Source organism: Lampetra planeri, chromosome 12 (assembly GCF_965212315.1).
Source record: "Lampetra planeri chromosome 12, kcLamPlan1.2.h2, whole genome shotgun sequence".
Classification (NCBI taxonomy): domain Eukaryota; kingdom Metazoa; phylum Chordata; class Hyperoartia; order Petromyzontiformes; family Petromyzontidae; genus Lampetra; species Lampetra planeri.
The window spans coordinates 257,401-276,046 of record NC_136118.1 but is presented as its reverse complement, the minus strand read 5'-3'; the positions used below and the strand labels follow the sequence as shown (position 1 = coordinate 276,046).

Here is an 18,646-nt window from a genome sequence, read left to right as displayed (position 1 = left end):
TCACCCCCCCCAGCTGAGTGACACCTGTCAATCAACCTACTCACCCCCCCCAGCTGAGTGACACCTGTCAATCAACCTACTCATGCACTCCGCCCCATCTGAGTGACACCTGTCAATCAACCTACTCACGCCCCCCCCAGCTGAGTGACACCTGTCAATCAACCAACTCACCCCCCAGCTGAGTGGCACCTGTCAATCAACCTACTCACGCACTCCCCCAGCTGAGTGACACCTGTCAATCAACCAACTCACGCACTCCGCCCCATCTGAGTGACACCTGTCAATCAACCTACTTACCCCCCCCCCCCAAGTGATACCTAGGCCTCGGCAAGGTAAGGTAAATTACCCTTTTTACCGGGTAAAAGGGTAAAGGTGTCGACATGCCAAGGGGTAAGGTAAAAGGTAGGGTAAAGGTAGCTCGGAAGAATTACCCGATAGGATAAAGAAAGCGCGAAGTATTACCCGGTAAATACGGTACCTTGTTTACCGCTAGAAGCTCCGCGGCACAGTCCGTGGCCTCCATTTAATAAGTAATATAAAAAAAGAATGTTTTAAAAACACGCTTTTATGAAATGTTACTAGTAATGGCAGAACTCCACAACTCCAGGAAGTGACCCCGAGGCTTGCCATAAAATAAGGGGCCGTGGTGATTTACAGCCAACGTCAGTTGAGCGTGGACAATTAGAGCCAAGCCGAAACATAACGTATACAAAAGATCGTTTAAAAATATGTATTTTTTTTGTGATATAATATAGTATTGTCACCATTATGACATACGCATACCAAGTTTGCAGTCGATACCACATTAGGAAGTGGGTTAAAATTGAGTTACAAGATTTGAGGATACGACAGCGACGGCGACGACAACAACGACAACAATGACAACAACGACAACAACAACAATAACGACAACAGAGTGAGTTCAAAGAAAGCGTGTAAAATTGGAATCATCGAGAGTATTTTATATGAATAAAGCGCTCTACCTAACATTTACCGTTATAAACCTTTTTCATGTCGTAGTAGCCCAGTAATTACCCTGTAATTGGGTAATTTGTATGGGGTAAGGGTAAAAGGTAGGGTAAAAGGTAGGCTCGTTGTTTTTTACCTTTTACCTTACCTGCTAAAGGGTAAAAGGTAAGGGTAGAGTGATTGTATTGTGGTAAGGTAAAAGGTAGGGTAAAGGTAGGCTCGTTGTTTTTACCTTTTAACTTTTACCTTACCTTGCCGAGGCCTAGTGATACCTATCAATCAACTTATTTACCCTCCCCCCCCCCCAGCTGAGTGACGTCACAGCCGCCCGGTGACGTCTTTGTTATTGTCCGAGGACACGCCCGACTCTCGCGCCGCGATTGGTCAGGCTGCGCGCACGTGCCGGATCGCGTCGCCTCGGGCAGGCTCGATCCGATTGGTCGCCGAGCCCGTCCGGCTCGTCGTATCGCTCCGCGCGGTGACGCGCCCCGCCCCTCCCCGAGCCGCTGCGCGCCTAGCGCTGGAGGCGGTGTTCGTCCGCTGTCCGCAGTGCGTCCTCACCACTCTGGCCCCGCGACCGCACCCAGGTGAGTGGGTCCCAGGCACCTCGGAGCCGCGGCGATCATCCCGACCGACGCTCCCGGGTTATGCCGCGACCGCGGCATCGCGGTCTCGTTGCGTCTGTGCCGTGAGGGAGCGTCGCGGATAACGGTCCCAGCGCGGAGAGACGACTCCCTGGCGAGGCTCCGCCCCGCCGGGGCCCAGCGCGCGGTTCGGCTCCGGGGTCCCCGCGGCGCGAGAGACCCCCCCCCGACCCAACGCGAGGTCGCTGGCCGCCTTTCACGCGGAGCACGCGGCCGCGGTTTGGGTTACGCGTCCGCCCTGGGCCGTGCCGCATCCACGTGGGGGGCAGGGAAAGGCTCGGGGCAAGGCGAAGGGGGCAAGGCAGCATGGTGGGTAAAGCGCGAGCAACGCATTTTCATGGGCAAACCCAGGATCAAGGCAGCAGATCCATGGGCAAGACCAGAGCAGAGAGCAGCCTCGTTGAGAGGGCAATGCAGGGACGGGCCCTCGTCGTGCCCATCACCGAGGTCGTTTACCTGACCGCGTTGCCGCCAGAGCTGGGCCGACAGCGATGGGCGGGGGGCCACCGAGGCGACACCGGCGGGGATTTGTGCCCCAGGGGCCCCGACCTCTCGTGGCCGAGGTGAACAAGAGGCCGCGCGTGTGGGAATTTAAAATAAATCGCAGCGTCGTGATTAATTGTTTATCACGTTAATATGCATGGCTCGGGGTGGTGGTGACTTGACGCCTGCCGAGCCATAGGTTAAGGTAACGGGGACCCGCGGATCACGGCGGGGGTCTGGGTGTGGGTCTCCGTGGGGCCGGATCCTCTGGTCCCCTTGGCCCCCTCGTTCCAGGATCTCGGGGCAGCGAGGGACGGGGTAGCACGAGGAGGAGGAAGGAGGAGGAGGCGGCGCTGTGTCGTTCACATTCACGCCGAGTGGGTTCCATTGTTCGCCCCCGACTCGAGTGGCTTCTCGATGGCTCTTGCCTCCATCACGGGCACGCAAGAGGAGGACGCGCGGGGAGGGAGAGGCGACCCGGGGTACCCTGTGCCTGCCTCCTTCCTCCACGCTCGCCCCTTTGGGCACCGAACAAAAAGGCGTGCAGGGTGGCGAGTCGAGCCAAGTCGAGCCAATTTGCAGTTCCCAGGAGCGGCGAGCGACGCCGAAACAATCACGGGGACGGCTCCCGCCCGCTGCGGGTTCCCGAAGTTCCGCGGAGCGGGGGGAGGGTGGCGGCCCTGCACTCTGCAGCCTTCGGCGAGCGAATTATTTGTGCTCCATTAAGGCTGCGTAGCGGGCACATGAGCTGAGAGCAGAGTGCGGTGGAGGCAGACGGGTCCCTGAAAGTGGCGGGTTATCTGATTAGTGGGGTCTCTGTGTTTTTGGGGTGCCCCATCAGTGCTGAAACTCCACATGGGGTGGCTATGCTTGTGGCTGAATTTGCCGTGTTAATTAGAAATTGGTAAAAGCCCCTCTGCAGTTGCCTGAAGTTACGGCCGTGTTCTCCAGGCCAGGCGCGTCGTTGTCGTCGTTGCCTTGGGTTGGGCGTTCATTCTTCACACGCTGCACTTGGCGCTTGCGTGCGAGCGATGTCCCGGGAGGGAGGCTCGTCCAGCCCCCCCCCCAGGCGCTGTGTGCAGATGCCGGCTCGGAACTCCCATCTTGTCTGAGCAGGAACCACACACAATGGGGGCGGTTTATCGGATTCCTCAACTGGGCTCGGTTTCCCAGAGATGTGCGAGGTCGCTCGATTTCCGGATCCACTGTTGTGAAGCCATCGGCTGGAATCTGCCGCTCAAAGTCACCTCGCAGGGGCCTCGTGTTATCGCCAGGCTGTCGTGTGACATTTCCTTTTATTCGTATCCGCGTAAACCGAGAGTTGGGGACAATCTACGGAGTTGGTGGTGGCTGCACAATCAGTATCGCTTACAGTTCGCGAGCAGAAAATGTTTTCACACGTGCGGGTGATTATGCCTAATGCCTCTACGTTGTAATCTGGGAGTCATCGCAATGGCTCGCCGGCTGGGTCCAGTTTTGTTTGGTTTATAAATGCACCCCGGGGAAGGTCGTGCAAGAGCATTGGGTTCAGTCAGGAGGGGCGGGATATGCTCCCCGGATTTCGTGGACTTAACGTGAACACGCAGCGCGTGGAGGCGCCTGTGACGGGACCGGTGGCAGCTGGTAGTGTTCAGCCCAGCCAGTGGCTGGTCTCTGTTCCCAGCCAGTGGCTGGTCTCTGCCAGTGGCTGGTCTCTGGTCCCAGCCAGTGGCTGGTCTCTGGTCTCCGCCAGTGGCTGGTCTCTGGTCCCAGCCAGTGGCTGGTCTCCGCCAGTGGCTGGTCTCTGGTCTCAGCCAGTGGCTGGTCTCTGGTCTCTGGTCCTAGCCAGTGGCTGGTCTCTGCCAGTGGTTTGTCTCTGGTCTCAGCCAGTGGCTGGTCTCTGGTCTCCGCCAGTGGCTGGTCTCTGGTCTCCGCCAGTGGCTGGTCTCCGCCAGTGGCTGGTCTCTGGTCTCTGGTCTCAGCCAGTGGCTGGTCTCTGATCTACGCCAGTGGCTGGTCTCTGGTCCTAGCCAGTGGCTGGTCTCTGCCAGTGGCTTGTCTCTGGTCTCAGCCAGTGGCTGGTCTCTGGTCTCCGCCAGTGGCTGGTCTCTGGTCTCCGCCAGTGGCTGGTCTCTGGTCTCTGGTCCCAGCCAGTGGCTGGTCTCTGGTCTCTGCCAGTGGCTGGTCTCTGGTCTCAGCCAGTGGCTGGTCTCTGGTCTCAAACAGTGGCTGGTCTCTGGTCTCCGCCAGTGCCTGGTCTCTGCCAGTGGCTGGTCTCTGGTTTCAGCCAGTGGCTGGTCTCTGGTCTCAGCCAGTGGCTGGTCTCTGGTCTCTGCCAGTGGCTGGTCTCTGGTCTCAGCCAGTGGCTGGTCTCTGCCAGTCGCTGGTCTCTGGTCTCAAACAGTGGCTGGTCTCAGGTCTCTGCCAGTGGCTGGTCTCTGCCAGTGGCTGATCTCAGCCAGTGGCTGGGCTCTGGTCTCAAACAGTGGCCGCCGATGCTGCTCCGTGTAAAGGCAGTGGGAGTTTTATGGCGCTCGTCGTGGATTTACAGCACTGCCGATTTATATTGCAATGTGCAGGAGCTGCTTCAGATTACACGTGCGTGCGGTGGTGGCTTGCTGCAGTTCGCGATTGCTTTTACGAGTTGCATAGCCGTAATAATTCATGCGAGAAGCAGAGGCCTCTTTAATTGTCCACTGGTTTTGGTGCAGAGCTCACTGCAGTCAAGAGAACTGCATCTCATTTCTGTGCATATGGAGCAGCGCACAGGCTGGACTCCCATGTCTAGCTTCATCTGAACCAGTTGCAGGTGGCGCAATGTTTTTGTGTGCCTCGGTTGACTTCACTCAAGGCTCTGAGAGCCGCGCAGTGTAAATTGTACCGATAGCTCATTAGCATCACAATGCGGACCCTTGCATTTAACACCATGCAAAATGAATTGGCTGGCTCTCCACCACACTGCAGCCCTACAAAGTAAGTAGGTATGTTTGCATGTGGCAGGATTTCGCGAGAAGAGCACTGCCCCCTAAGAAAGATGACAATGGGTGTCGGGCCCCGGGGCCACATCGGCTGCAGGAAGACAGTGCTGGAGGCAGGAAAGGGGGCTCCGAACTTCCTGTCTTCATTGTGTGTTGTGTGTGGACACTTCATTCGTTGCGCGTGCGCACATGGGCTTGTTCTCGCGCATTCACTCCAATACACATAGACAAAGATCCCCCGTACAGCCTTAACAAACTGTTGGGGCAAGTGCTGTTGGCCAGCACCTATGAAGGCCGGCATAGCACACGAGGCGGTAGGTGGCTAGCACCACGTCCGATTGTCTTTGTCTCCCCAGTGGCGATGTTTTTTCACTGTACCAAGTACTCATTTGAGGCCGAGTCGACCTAGGGGAGGACCAAGACCGGAACAGATATTCGTCACTGGTGTTGGCGGTGAGTGGGAATCGGACTCTGGTCGCCGGGCTCATAGCGCAGTGCGCTAACCGCTACACTACCGCTCCCCCACTCCAATACATGCTCACTCCGACACACTTCAGCAACAGCCACTATTCACAAGTGGTGTTGACAGCAGCACAGCACGGATCCTAGGTGAGGTAACATTTGAAGTCACGTGAAGTGAGTGAGGTAGGACCGGTTCTGATATCACTCGCCACTAATGTTAGCATAGCTGGGAATCAGGTTTAAAGTTTCCTTGTTTGTAGCACAATGTACTAACCACTACACCACTGCTCTGAACTAAACACACTACAGTACAAATACTCCCAAAAGCACACACCAAATCCAACAACAAACATTCCAGAACAAGAATACCCACGCTATCAAACACACACTCCACTCTCTGCAAAACTTCCTCATTCCAACATAAGTTCAATTTAACAAGCACTGTATGTTGGACTTATTTTGCACCGTACGTAGCCAACCGCTAATTCGAGGTGCAGAAAGACAAATTAAACACAAAACGCAACTCTAAAGAAATGAGTTTTAATTTAAGATTTTTTTTAAATTGCAAAACTCCAACACAAGCTTATTCCAACGACCTGCACTCGCAAACACACCTGCACGGTCACAGAGTATCACCGGTTGGAGTCTGACTACATTGGACCAATGCAGGGGCATCGATTAGGGAAAGCAAAGCTATGTCCACTGTTTATACCAGAAAACATTACAGCATGTGCTAACCACTTTGGAACGCAAGATACATGGTTCAGTAAGATAATGGCAGTGCTGTGCCATCTGGGTTTTATGCGAGGCAGCCCAGAGCTCACTTATCTTCGTGGTCACAGCAAGAGATACTGGCAAGTGGTGTTTCGTTATGCCTCATACAGTAATTGTTTTATTGATCAAGTTACCAGTTGGAGGTTGCGTAACGATAATGGATTGGCAATGGCCGTGACGTGTGCTCCAAGTTCTGTGTGGTGTTTGCAGCCCTGCGGTAATTGCGACCACACGTGATGGGAACATTTAATTGCTGGCATGAGCTCAGGTTCGGGGGGTCAGCCGAGCTTCTGATTATTTTCGATGGTGTTGGAACTGCCGTGTGAACTGGCAGACCTGCACACTTTTCTCTTCTCTCACACGGTACTCCCTTGTCTGTTACTGGAGGGGCCAGCGTTGTGGTGCTGCTTGTTGGGAGTGTAAAGATTTGCCAACTGCGCACTTGGCGAACAATCGCAGGTCCTGGTGACATATAGTGCGTGATGCCAGGGTGTTGGTGCCGTGGGATGGGATTCCACCCTGCAGAGGTTTGTGCCAGAGGATTCCTGGCTGCTCATGCACCATGTCCTTGCGTGTGAGCGTTCACTCCCTGATGATGTCCGAAAGCACCTGGCTGCTTCACATTTCACGCGTTAACACCCCCTGTCATGACTGCCAGCTCGGCATCCCAAATGCTGCCAAACTTGAGCTTCTGTACCGACCACTGCCTGTGACCGGGGATGAACGGGATTGTTCACCGTGCACAATTTTGCCCAGTCGGAGTGGTGTGCGGGGTCGCTTGGCCCAAGGGAGTTTCCAGTGAAGTTCTTATAAAATGAGTGCATGGGCAGCATGATATTGATAATGGAGGTTCCCATTAAGGCATCACGAAAAGGGAACTAAACTGGCTTCGAGGGGGGGTAGTGTCGTGTAGGGTTGAGACTTAAGCAGTGCTGTCTGGTGGCTCAGTGGTATCTTGGGTAACAATAATTCCCTTTTATATATCCAGGAAAGCCTCGTAGTATCTCAATATTTTTTCAGGAGGGTCCATTGTTCAGATATATGTATAATCCATTGTACGTTATTTTGCACTAATTATTGCAATGGGACTGCTCTTTTGGTTTGCTGTGTGGCTTTGATATGTGGGTTTGATGTAGTCTCTGACTCAAACAAGTCCCAGCTGTCTGGGTTTGTAACGAACTAACAAAGCGGAAGAAAATCGCAGGCTGGATGAGAGATTGCTTATTGCGGGTTGGTGGTAATAAATAGGGTGCCGGAAACACCGCCTACTGTTGATAACAGAAAACAGACAGAATAAATAAAATTCTACTCGGCATGGTACGAGGCCGGAAAGGCGTCTACTGATGGAGGTTGGATGAGATCTTCTTGGAGAGTCTAGCAGCATCGCAGCGCAGCCTAACCGTGGGGAAACAGAAACTGTGGTGGGGTCTCGCGTGGCGTTGTGTAATGTTCCATTTTACCCGGCGGGTTTCCACATGTCTGTTTTATATCCAGAGCCGAACGTTGATGATTATCACGAGCGCCACTTGGCTCGTTTCGCCCTGTAAGAGCTCTCAGCCCCACAAACGGTTGGCCTGGAGACAGAGCGGGTTGGCGTTTTGGCGGCAGTAAAATTAAACAGCACATGCGTTATATTCGTCTGGCGAACGCTAATAAATAACTACACTTTGCTCAGGATTTGTTTTTGTCTGCAGAACTAGCATTTCTGATTGTGTAGACCGACTATGGGGATGGCAGCCCTGTACTGACCTGATAAAATTGGCTTAGAGATGGAAGATCATTCACAGAGTCATTTTAATCGGTAAACGCAATTCTGTTTGCTTTACGTTATTTATTGCAGGCAGGTTTTATTGTTTCGTTATCCTCCACATCTGTAAAGGTTTACAGCTGCTTCATCAGCAACGCGGTGCGGTTTGTCATCGTAATTGGTGGACAATTCATGTTCAGTCACTGCCCACGGCTGCGCTATAACCCCTGCTGCATAACACTGCCCCTCGCTGTGAGCAAGGTTGCAGCTGTGACTGGGAGTGGTTATGTGCTTTAGCCCATGTTGGGTAAATGTACGGTAGGGGGGGAGGGATGGGTTGAATTTTTTGTGTATGTATGTGTGCGTGCAGTGAAGAACGATGAACGGGGACTCGGGCCAGGAGGGAGGCGGGGTGGTGGAGGTGGCGCCCGTGGCTGCAGAGCCCCCCAGAGAGAGCTACTTGGACCGGATGGATGACCCCGAGTTCCTCCGCGAGCGAAACATGGCTGCCGACCTGCGGCAGGATTTCAACATGATGGAGCAGCGCAAGCGCGTGTCTGTCATTCTGCAGAGCCCGGTACCGCGTCGAGCCACAGGATAGCACACAGTCTGGCATCACACCCATACTATACCACACCACTGCACACACCACACAGCACCATATCACATGCCACACATATACTAGACTATTGCACACACCACACTGCTCCATACAGCACCGGGTCACACACTACACGTATACTATCCCGCACCACTGCACGCACCACTACACACCACACACAAATTGTACCACACCATATTACACGACGCAGCACCACATTCTACAACACAGCATCAAATCACAGAGTATGTAGAACCGCACAGCATCAGATCACATTTCATACAAGTACTACACCACATCACGCACCACGCAGCACAACACGGCGCTACCTCACACGCCACAGGCAAACATTGCACTGCACCACACATACTGCCGACGTGTAACCGAGGGCCATGTCACACACCACACGGTGCCATGTCATGCGCCGCCACATTGCACCATGCTACACACAAACCCTCTTATATGCAAAACGTTTGACTTGTGTGTCCAGAAGATCGGTATTGCCGAGTGCGTTGGTGTGGGTGTTGCAATGGCCAGTGATGTCATTGCGTAAACGGCACACTCCCCTCCCCTACCCTGTGACTCACTCAAAGACCCCAAGGGACCCACCCCCCGCCCAATCCCACTCAGCCAATCACTGGAGTCCACACTGGCGGAATAAAACCTGGAGCCTGTCACTAATGGCCACTAACCATTTTCTATCAAACATTAATGGGCTGAAACGTGTCCCGCCCTCCCCGTTCCTCTCCCCGCCTACTCTGTGCCTCGGTGTGGTGCCTGCCTGTGCTTGGGAGGTTGCCTGAGCATCGCTCGCTTGCTGCGACACTGCGCATTGTAGCTTCCTGTGCTACGTTCTTGGCGAACGGTTGCCCAACGGTGATCAAGGTGTCACCGCACAGGGGCCAGAGAGTGGCGTGCGTTGCTGTTAATCCCACGAACGAAAAATCTCCGCTCGGGTTGTGAGCACTCGACGGCGGGTCACTGAGTGCTGCTCAGGCAGGGCTCATCGTCCCACGTCACTCCCCCATGGCGCTGAGACTCCAGCAGGTAGGGTCAAGGGGGGATGGCTGCCGTTACACGGAATTGGCCCGAAGCCCCCATGTGGGATCTGAATGCGGAGCCATGCGCCCTATTAGAGGGAGCCCCTCTTGTTTTTTGTGGCTTTGGGTCTTCATCGTGCGCTTCTCGGTGGCTGGGTTCCGGATTCAGTGTAAAGTCCACATTGCTGCGATTGGAGCTGGGGGAGGACGTGCTGTACTGTACTGGTTCACGGTGCCCTGCGGCAGCATAGCCATGTGAATGGTGTTGACCCTTGGCTGCGGTGCTGATCTGTGCCAAGAGTTGGGGTTGGGGAGTGTGGTGCCTGTGAAGCAGTGGGAACTCTGCACCGCAAGGTTACAAGGTTAACCATTCACCAAGTCCTGTTTGCGCTGAGTGACTCTCAGGGGCTGCAGTTCGTGTTCCCAAAGTGCTCAGAAGTCCCTCTTTACAGCGTTGTTACATTTTTATACATCTTGTTCTCGTTCCATTTTAAAACATTGACCTCGCTCATTGGGCCACTCTGTCTTCGGCGATGAAGGGGTTGTTTGAGATATTTCCATGGCACCTTGTGCTTTTGGCGTGTGCTGTAACGGGCGGGGCCTGGGTGTTTGTCTTGGGCTTGGTGAGTGGTTTGCTGTGTTTGTATATTCTTTTTTGTGGCTACATATTGCGCAATTTTAGTTTTTGTCAAGGAATGTTTAGTTCCAAGGCTATTCCCATCTGTGAGGGAAATGCATACAGCTGTAACCTAAACCGCATTTGTAGCGAGTGGTCTCAGGCTCTTTGCCCAATGCCTGAAACTCCTTCACTGTGTGCCAAGTCGTGGTTATGTTTAAAGACGGTGGGGGCCCAACAATGTGAGCCGTACATTGTGCTGCTCGCCGGCTTAAAACAACGGAGATCTCCTGGTATTTATCCAGAAATAGAAGAGCTCCATTCAATCATGTTTTTGGGTTCTTGCCAAGTTCCTCCACAACCCTCGCTGATTTTGGGTGAAGGGAGGACCTCGTTTGTTTGAGGGCAGCAACATCACAAGAGGGAAAAGGTGGCCTACACTCTGCTGAAAGCCGTTGAAAGACCTCTTTGTTTTCTGTTGCTTTTGTCACTCTCAGGCCTTCCGGGATGAGCTGGAATCGCTGATCCAGGAGACGATGAAGAAGGGAAAGGACATCTCCGGGCTGAAGGCACTGCAGCAGATCGCAGACTACATGCTGACAGCTCCTGGGCCGTGCCCTACACCCTCGGCCAGCGGCATCACGGGGCTCAACATGGGTAACGCACGCAAGACAACACAGCACAACCACGATCCTCAATCGCCGGTGATGTTATGCTGCTGCAGGAAACACCGCAACTCCCCTCTCATGGCCTTAATTAGTTGGACGGGGGGGGTTGACTCATACGTGGAGGGTGATGTCCTTAACGGTGTCCCACATGTGTGGATGTGTTGCGTGCCACCCTCCTGCCCCAATCTCGCCGCCCTCACTGCCGCCTTGCCCCCGGACGGGTTGTGGAGCAGGAGTCGGGATGGTGATCCCCATCAATGACCTGCGTGGCTCCGAGTCGAGCACCTACGTGAAAGGGGAGAAGCTGCTGCGCTGCAAGCTGGCGGCCGTCTATCGCTTGGTGGACCTCTACGGCTGGTCGCAGCTCATATACAACCATCTCAGCGTGAGCCTCAACATGGCCACCGCACTACTGCTCGTTGCCCAAGGGCGTCACAGGTTCACCCTTGGTGTTAGCGCCACGGCTTGTACCACCCTGACAGTGCGCGGTGTGGCGTGACACTCTCCCGTGCGGTGTGGTTGAGATGTTGGCTCGTGTTGTGTTGCTGATTCCATGTGGTGTGTGCAGGCGAGAGTGAACAAGGAGCAGGAGCACTTCCTGCTCATCCCATTCGGTCTCCTCTTCAGCGAGGTTACAGCCTCCAGCCTGGTAAGAGCTCACATCTCAGTTGAAGCCCTTCCCATGTGCTATATGTTTTATTTGTTTGTTTAAAGATTTTTGCCGGTGCTGTTAACGCGTGTGCAGGTTAAGGTGAACCTGCAGGGTGAGATAGTTGACCGTGGAAGCACCAACCTTGGCATTAACCAGGCGGGGTTCACGCTGCACTCCGCCATCTACGCCGCGCGGCCCGATATCAAATGTGTGATCCACGTGCATACACCTGCCGGCACGGCCGTAAGTAATCTCGTCACGCCCCCTCAGTCGCACACACAGCACTTACCTACTCACTCGCCCATCCACTTACTCACACATTCATGAAACAGGACCCTGCGGGGTGGGCTGGTAGGAATAATACTTAGTACCGGTACAGGGATATCGACCGGGTATAGAGGAGTTAAAGAAAAAAATACTGTATTCTAGTGTAACGTTAATTAAAAGTGTTTGTTTTGACAATAAACGCTGTGAGATTTAAAGACTCGTAGTCTTTCATTTCCAAACGATCACATCTGAGATTAATTGACCTTAGATGGGGAAACTCGAATGCATTTACTAGTATAAAGGTGAAATAAAATAGAGGGAGTAAACGGCACCTTGGTGCATTTTATGTCGTCTACATAGAGTTGAATAAACGGGCGTTTGGCATATTCATATAACAGTACTACATTGAGCAGTGTTTGTTTGGCACTTCGAGTTTTTATTCGCGCGCACGACATGGATACCGAAAACAACCACGACTTTGAAGACCCCAATGGTTGTCTGGACGCCCACGTTGAAAAGATGCTTGCTGAAACAGAGACCGCATTTGCTGCTGGAACCCTTTACATACTCGCAGTGAAAAGCGTCGTTTCCATGGACCCAGAACCAACCGCAGTTGGTGCTGCTATAACGGTAGCATCGCCACCAAACATGCAGCCAGCAGCTAAATAATCAAAGATTGCAGCACAAGTAGAAATACTTGCGTGTGAATACGATGTAGTGAACACGACAGAGATGTGGTGAACACGGCAGAGATGTGGTGAACACGGCAGAGATGTGGTGAACACGGCAGAGATGTGGTGAACACGGCAGAGATGTGGTGAACACGGCAGAGATGTGGTGAACACGGCAGAGATGTAGTGAACACGACAGAGATGTAGAGATAATAGTGAACACGACAGAGATATAGTGAACACGACAGAGATGTAGAGATGATAGTGAACACGGCAGAGATGTAGTGAACACAGCAGATGTAGTGAACACGGCAGAGATGTAGTGAACACGGCAGAGATGTAGTGAACACGGCAGAGATGTGGTGAACACGGCAGAGATGTGGTGAACACGACAGAGATGTGGTGAACACGGCAGAGATGTAGTGAACACGACAGAGATGTAGAGATGATAGTGAACACGACAGAGATATAGTGAACACGACAGAGATGTAGAGATGATAGTGAACACGACAGAGATGTAGTGAACACGACAGAGATGTAGAGATGATAGTGAACACGACAGAGATGTAGAGATGATAGTGAACACGGCAGAGATGTAGTGAACACAGCAGATGTAGTGAACACGACAGATGTAGTGAACACGGTAGAACTATAAGCGAGTGAATAGCAGCAGCGACGAGGCCTCTCGCTGCCTCTGCTCTGCCGCTGCCGGGCTGCAGATTCAGCCGAGTCAGGTACCACTGCCAATATGCACAACAACAACAATAAACGTGCTGCGTTTCATCTCTGTGTTAATAAGCCTGCTGCACTAGGCCTCACGAAGCCTGCCGCACTAGGCCTCGCGCCGTGCTTTTCGTGCACAAATAAGGCGATTAAATGTATCTCGTCTCTGTGTTAATAAATGTTTCTTGTCTCTGTGTTATAAAAACGTGCTGCGTTTCAGTAAAATAATTGTTTTTAAATAAACGTGCTGCGTTTCATCTCTGTGTTAATAAGCCTGCCGCACTAGGCCTCACGAAGCCTGCCGCACTAGGCCTCGTGCCGTGCTTTTCGTGCACAAATAAGGCGATTAAATGTATCTCGTCTCTGTGTTAATAAATGTTTCTTGTCTCTGTGTTATAAAAACGTGCTGCGTTTCAGTAAAATAATTGTTTTTAAATAAACGTGCTGCGTTTCATCTCTGTTAATAAGCCTGCCGCACTAGGCCTCACGAAGCCTGCCGCACTAGGCCTCGTGCCGTGCTTTTCGTGCACAAATAAGGCGATTAAATGTATCTCGTCTCTGTGTTAATAATTGTTTCTTGTCTCTGTGTTAAAAAACGTGCTGCGTTTCAGTAAAATAATTGTTTTTAAATAAACGTGCTGCGTTTCATCTCTGTTAATAAGCCTGCCGCACTAGGCCTCACGAAGCCTGCCGCACTAGGCCTCGTGCCGTGCTTTTCGTGCACAAATAAGGCGATTAAATGTATCTCGTCTCTGTGTTAATACATGTTTCTTGTCTCTGTGTTAAAAAAACGTGCTGCGTTTCAGTAAAGTAATTGTTTTTAAATAAACGTGCTGCGTTTCATCTCTGTGTTAATAAGCCTGCCGCACTAGGCCTCACGAAGCCTGCCGCACTAGGCCTCGTGCCGTGCTTTTCGTGCACAAATAAGGCGATTAAATGTATCTCGTCTCTGTGTTAATAAATGTTTCTTGTCTCTGTGTTAAAAAGCGTGCAGCGTTTCAGTAACGTAATTTTTTAAATAAACGTGCTGCGTTTCAGTAAAGTAATTTTGAAGCGAAGTTTAAAGTTTTGCCGTGATGCGCCGCAAGCGACGGCCATCTTGTTTAATTCACATATCGCAGGGGGAGCGGGCGGCCATCTTGTCAGACAGGGTCATTCCAAGTGTTTGCAGTAGGGGGCGATGTTGATACACGGACGGACGGACAAACGCGGACGGACGGACGGACAAACGCGGACGGACGGACGGACAAACGCGGACGGACGGACGGACGGACACATTAATCTATTGGTGGTCTGGTCCACTTCGTTCCTACCAGTATTAACCCACCCATCTAATCACTCCTTGAATCCATCTACCCTCTCAAACCAGGCATACATGAATTCACCCATTTACCACCTCATTCATTCACCCATCACTGTCTATGTACATATGTGTATCATGTACCATCCTTGTTTGAAAATGTATAAAAACATTTTTTTTAATCAAATTATATCATGACCGCAATTATCTGTTCTTGGGAATGTTAAACTTTGCTTAACATTCCACAACACAACTCCCCCCTGTTGGCCACTGTTGTGTACTGCACGTGTTCCTTATAAATCTCTGTATTCAGTGACATGGCTGGGCCATCGACTTGCAAGTCCAGTAAACCCGCACTATGCGAGAGTTCTGGATTTGCGAGTTTTCACATATTTGTAAGCTGATAAATGTGTACTAGTTCCCTATTCGCGACCCACCGGACTCCAGTGTTTGCGGGTGTACCTAGTGCCAGACCACCCACAGGTGCGTGCAGAATGTTAATACATTTGAAACTTGTCTGCGAAGATTAGGCACGACCCCCTGTCGGCGGCCCGTTTAGTCCTCAAGTCTCGCAGTAATCCCACTCGGAACTCGCTATTTTGCATTTTTACTTCATACGAACTTAGTCTACTCGTTTATACATTTTGGTATAAACGAGTCGACTGTAAGGTCCATTTGAAAATAACACGGATGCAATCAGGGAAAGTGTTGCATCTATCGCTACCGCCCCAGAGTGCTAAAATGATAACAACTGCGTGGCGTTGTTATGAAACACCTGCATCTCCCGAGGAGTCATCCTCCTGAATTCCTCACCACTACCTCCTTCATCGTCAAAGCGTCATCATAAAACGTAATAAAAAAAGTGTTCTTTATATTAAATTATGTATTTATTGTAGTAATTGCTATTAAACATTTATCATTTATCACCTATGTTGAATAGTACCAGGAACATAGCCCCATTTATCCCATTTGAACAAGGTTTCTGCATTCGCGAGCGTGTTCAATGTAACCGTCACGGACAGCATACCTGTCAACCCCTTATCAGTGCCTACCTTATTACAGACAAATTCAGACATTATTGGTCACTCCGTGCTCTTATAAATCTCAGCGTTCATCCTACAAAGTCCCATCACAAGGGAGATACACAAATAGACAAAACATATATGATTGCCCGTATTGAAAATGGCTGTACGCCGTATGGACCTGAAAACTCAATTTCCCTGTACAAGAATACAGGTAAACCGTATGGGTTGACAGGTATGGGATAGAGAGGGTTTGCTGTATTCACTCACTGATGTCTTAGCTCCTTCCTTCTGTTGGCCACGGCCAGTGTTGGCAGCTACAATCCCCCAACCACTGTAAGCATGCTGCTGTATTGGCAACCCATCTACCTAATAATCACATGATGAATAAATTACACACTAATTATAATGCTTGTTCTTGTATTCGTAGAATAGATGTGTGTGGTGCTTTTTATGTTCAGTGTAGCAACGCAGATGGTTTCACAATTTTACTACTGTATTGCATGTGTAATCGTTTTTTTAATTGATACAAAATGCTTGATGGGCATGTCCAACACTGCCACAGACTCACATACTCACCCCCCACCCATCTACTCAACCACTTCCTCGCAAATCTCACAAACTTCACAAACCTTCTCACCCACTCACCCCATCATTGTGGTTGATGCTGCCCACTCACAGGTGTCGGCTATGAAGTGTGGGCTGCTGCCCATCTCACAGGAGGCCATGATACTGGGAGAGGTGACATACCACGACTATGAGGGCATTCTCGTCGATGATGAGGAGAAGGCCAACCTGCAGAAGAACCTTGGCCCGACCAGCAAGGTAGGTAGCGATGGGGGCGACGCCTGCAACGCCGCCGTGACGCTGGAGCCCGTGGCCTGCAATGTGTGGCCTTGCTGAAGCATATATATTGAGGGAAAAAAGTATTTGATCCCCTGCTGATTTTGTACGTTTGGCCACTGACAAAGAAATGATCAGTCTATAATTTTAATGGTAGGTTTATTTGAACAGTGAGAGACAGAATAACAACAACAAAATCCAGAAAAACGCATGTCAAAAATGTTATAAATGTATTTGCATTTTAATGAGGGAAATAAGTATTTGACCCCTCTGCAAAACATGACTTAGTACTTGGTGGCAAAACCCTTGTTGGCAATCACAGAGGTCAGACGTTTCTTGTAGTTGGCCACCAGGTTTGCACACATCTCCAAGTCATTAAGGTTTCGAGGCTGACATTTGGCAAATCGAACCTTCAGCTCCACAGATTTTTTTTATGGGACTAAGGTCTGAAGACTGGCTAGGCCACTCTAGGACCTAAATGTGCTTCTTTTTGAGCCACTCCTTTGTTGCCTTGGCCGTGTGTTTTGGGTCATTGTCATGCTGGAATACCCATACACGACCCATTTTCAATGCCCTGGCTGAGGGAAGGAGGTTCTCACCCAAGATTTGACGGTACATGGCCCCGTCCATCGTCCCTTTGATGCGGTGAAGTTGTCCTGTCCCCTTAGCAGAAAAACACCCCCAAAGCATAATGTTTGCACCTCCATGTTTGACGGTGGGGATGGTATTCTTGGGGTCATAGGCAGCATTACTCCTCCAAACACGGCGAGTTGAGTTGATGCCAAAGAGCTCCATTTTGATCTCATCTGACCACAACACTTTCACCCAGTTGTCCTCTGAATCATTCAGATGTTCATTGGCAAACTTCAGGCGGGCATGTATATGTGCTTTCTTGAGCAGGGGGACCTTGCGGGCGCTGCAGGATTTCAGTCCTTCACGGCGTAGTGTGTTACCAACTGTTTTCTTGGTGACTATGGTCCCAGCTGCCTTGAGATCATTGACAAGATCCTCCTGTGTAGTTCTGGGCTGATTCCTCACCGTTCTCATGATCATTGCAACTCCACGAGGTGAGATCTTGCATGGAGCCCCAGGCCGAGGGAGATTGACGTTTTTTCGTGTTTCTTCCATTTGCGAATAATCGCACCAACTGTTGTCACCTTCTCACCAAGCTGCTTGGCGATGGTCTTGTAGCCCATTCCAGCCTTGTGTAGGTCTACAATCTTGTCCCTGACATCCTTGGAGAGCTCTTTGGTCTTGGCCATGGTGGAGAGTTTGGAATCTGATTGATTGATTGCTTTGGTGAACAGGTGTCTTTTATACAGGTAACAAGCTGAGATTAGGAGCACTCCCTTTAAGAGTGTGCTCCTAATCTCAGCTCGTTACGTGTATAAAAGACACCTGGGAGCCAGAAATCTTTCTGGTTGAGAGGGGGTCAAATACTTATTTCCCTCATGAAAATGCAAATCAATTTATAACATTTTTGTCATGCGTTTTTCTGGATTTTTTTGTTGTTATTCTGTCTCTCACTGTTCAAATAAACCTACCATTAAAATGATAGACTGATCATTTCTTTGTCAGTGGGCAAACGTACAAAATCAGCAGGGGATCAAATACTTTTTTCCCTCGCTTTATTGTCACGATACGATGACTCTCGTGATATTACATTACCATAGCTCTGTATAACCGGCCCGGGTGTCTCGGCAGTAGGGCGAGCGGCTCACAATCGGGTTCCGAGTTCAAATCCTGGTTGGGGGTTGACGCAGCCCATCATCCCTCTAGCGTCAATACAATGATGGTCACTTGATGGGGAAGTAAACAGTGGTTGTCCTGTGGAGAGACAGTACCGGGCCGTACGAAATTAGAATTTCCATGACTTTCTTGTGGCTGTAAACAGAAGATGAGCACCTTAACGGTCATTTGAGCTTTGCTGTACTTTCAGCACGAATAAAGATTACTTGTAAAAACGAATAAACTATTTTATTTTACCAGTTAAGGCCCACTGAGCTTAGTTATTAAACTTTACAGTCTGTAATGCTTATAATGCAAGTGCTGTCGGTTACAAAGGAAATATTCAAACGGACTTCCGCAATAGTGTAGGCAACGAAGTAGGGATGCAGGAACACAAGCATGTTTCATGCATAATGCAGACATTTATAATGATTAACTATTGTGTTAAAAAAACATTTTGTAAAAATACAAGATTAAAG

The 18,646-nt window shown here is 50.7% G+C and overlaps 1 protein-coding gene across 8 annotated transcripts in view; it reads left to right on the top strand.

Annotated features, from left to right (window-relative positions):
* The first annotated feature begins 1,465 nt into the window (after positions 1-1,465).
* Positions 1,466-18,646, top strand: part of ADD1 (adducin 1) — a 25,766-nt gene continuing 8,585 nt past the window's right edge. For 3 of the 8 annotated variants that reach the window (XM_078599077.1, XM_078599072.1, XM_078599080.1), the window contains exons 1-7: positions 1,466-1,556; positions 8,407-8,613; positions 10,791-10,950; positions 11,195-11,346; positions 11,530-11,610; positions 11,707-11,856; positions 16,278-16,421. In XM_078599077.1, coding sequence (XP_078455203.1) covers positions 8,416-8,613; positions 10,791-10,950; positions 11,195-11,346; positions 11,530-11,610; positions 11,707-11,856; positions 16,278-16,421 — 885 coding nt within the window. In that variant the 5' untranslated portion in view covers positions 1,466-1,556; positions 8,407-8,415. Of the gene's footprint in view, positions 1,557-1,806; positions 1,923-5,417; positions 5,507-7,850; positions 8,091-8,176; positions 8,196-8,406; positions 8,614-9,425; positions 9,685-10,790; positions 10,951-11,194; positions 11,347-11,529; positions 11,611-11,706; positions 11,857-16,277; positions 16,422-18,646 lie in introns of those variants that run through there. The other 5 variants (XM_078599075.1, XM_078599074.1, XM_078599073.1 and 2 more) reach the window with 5 other exon arrangements.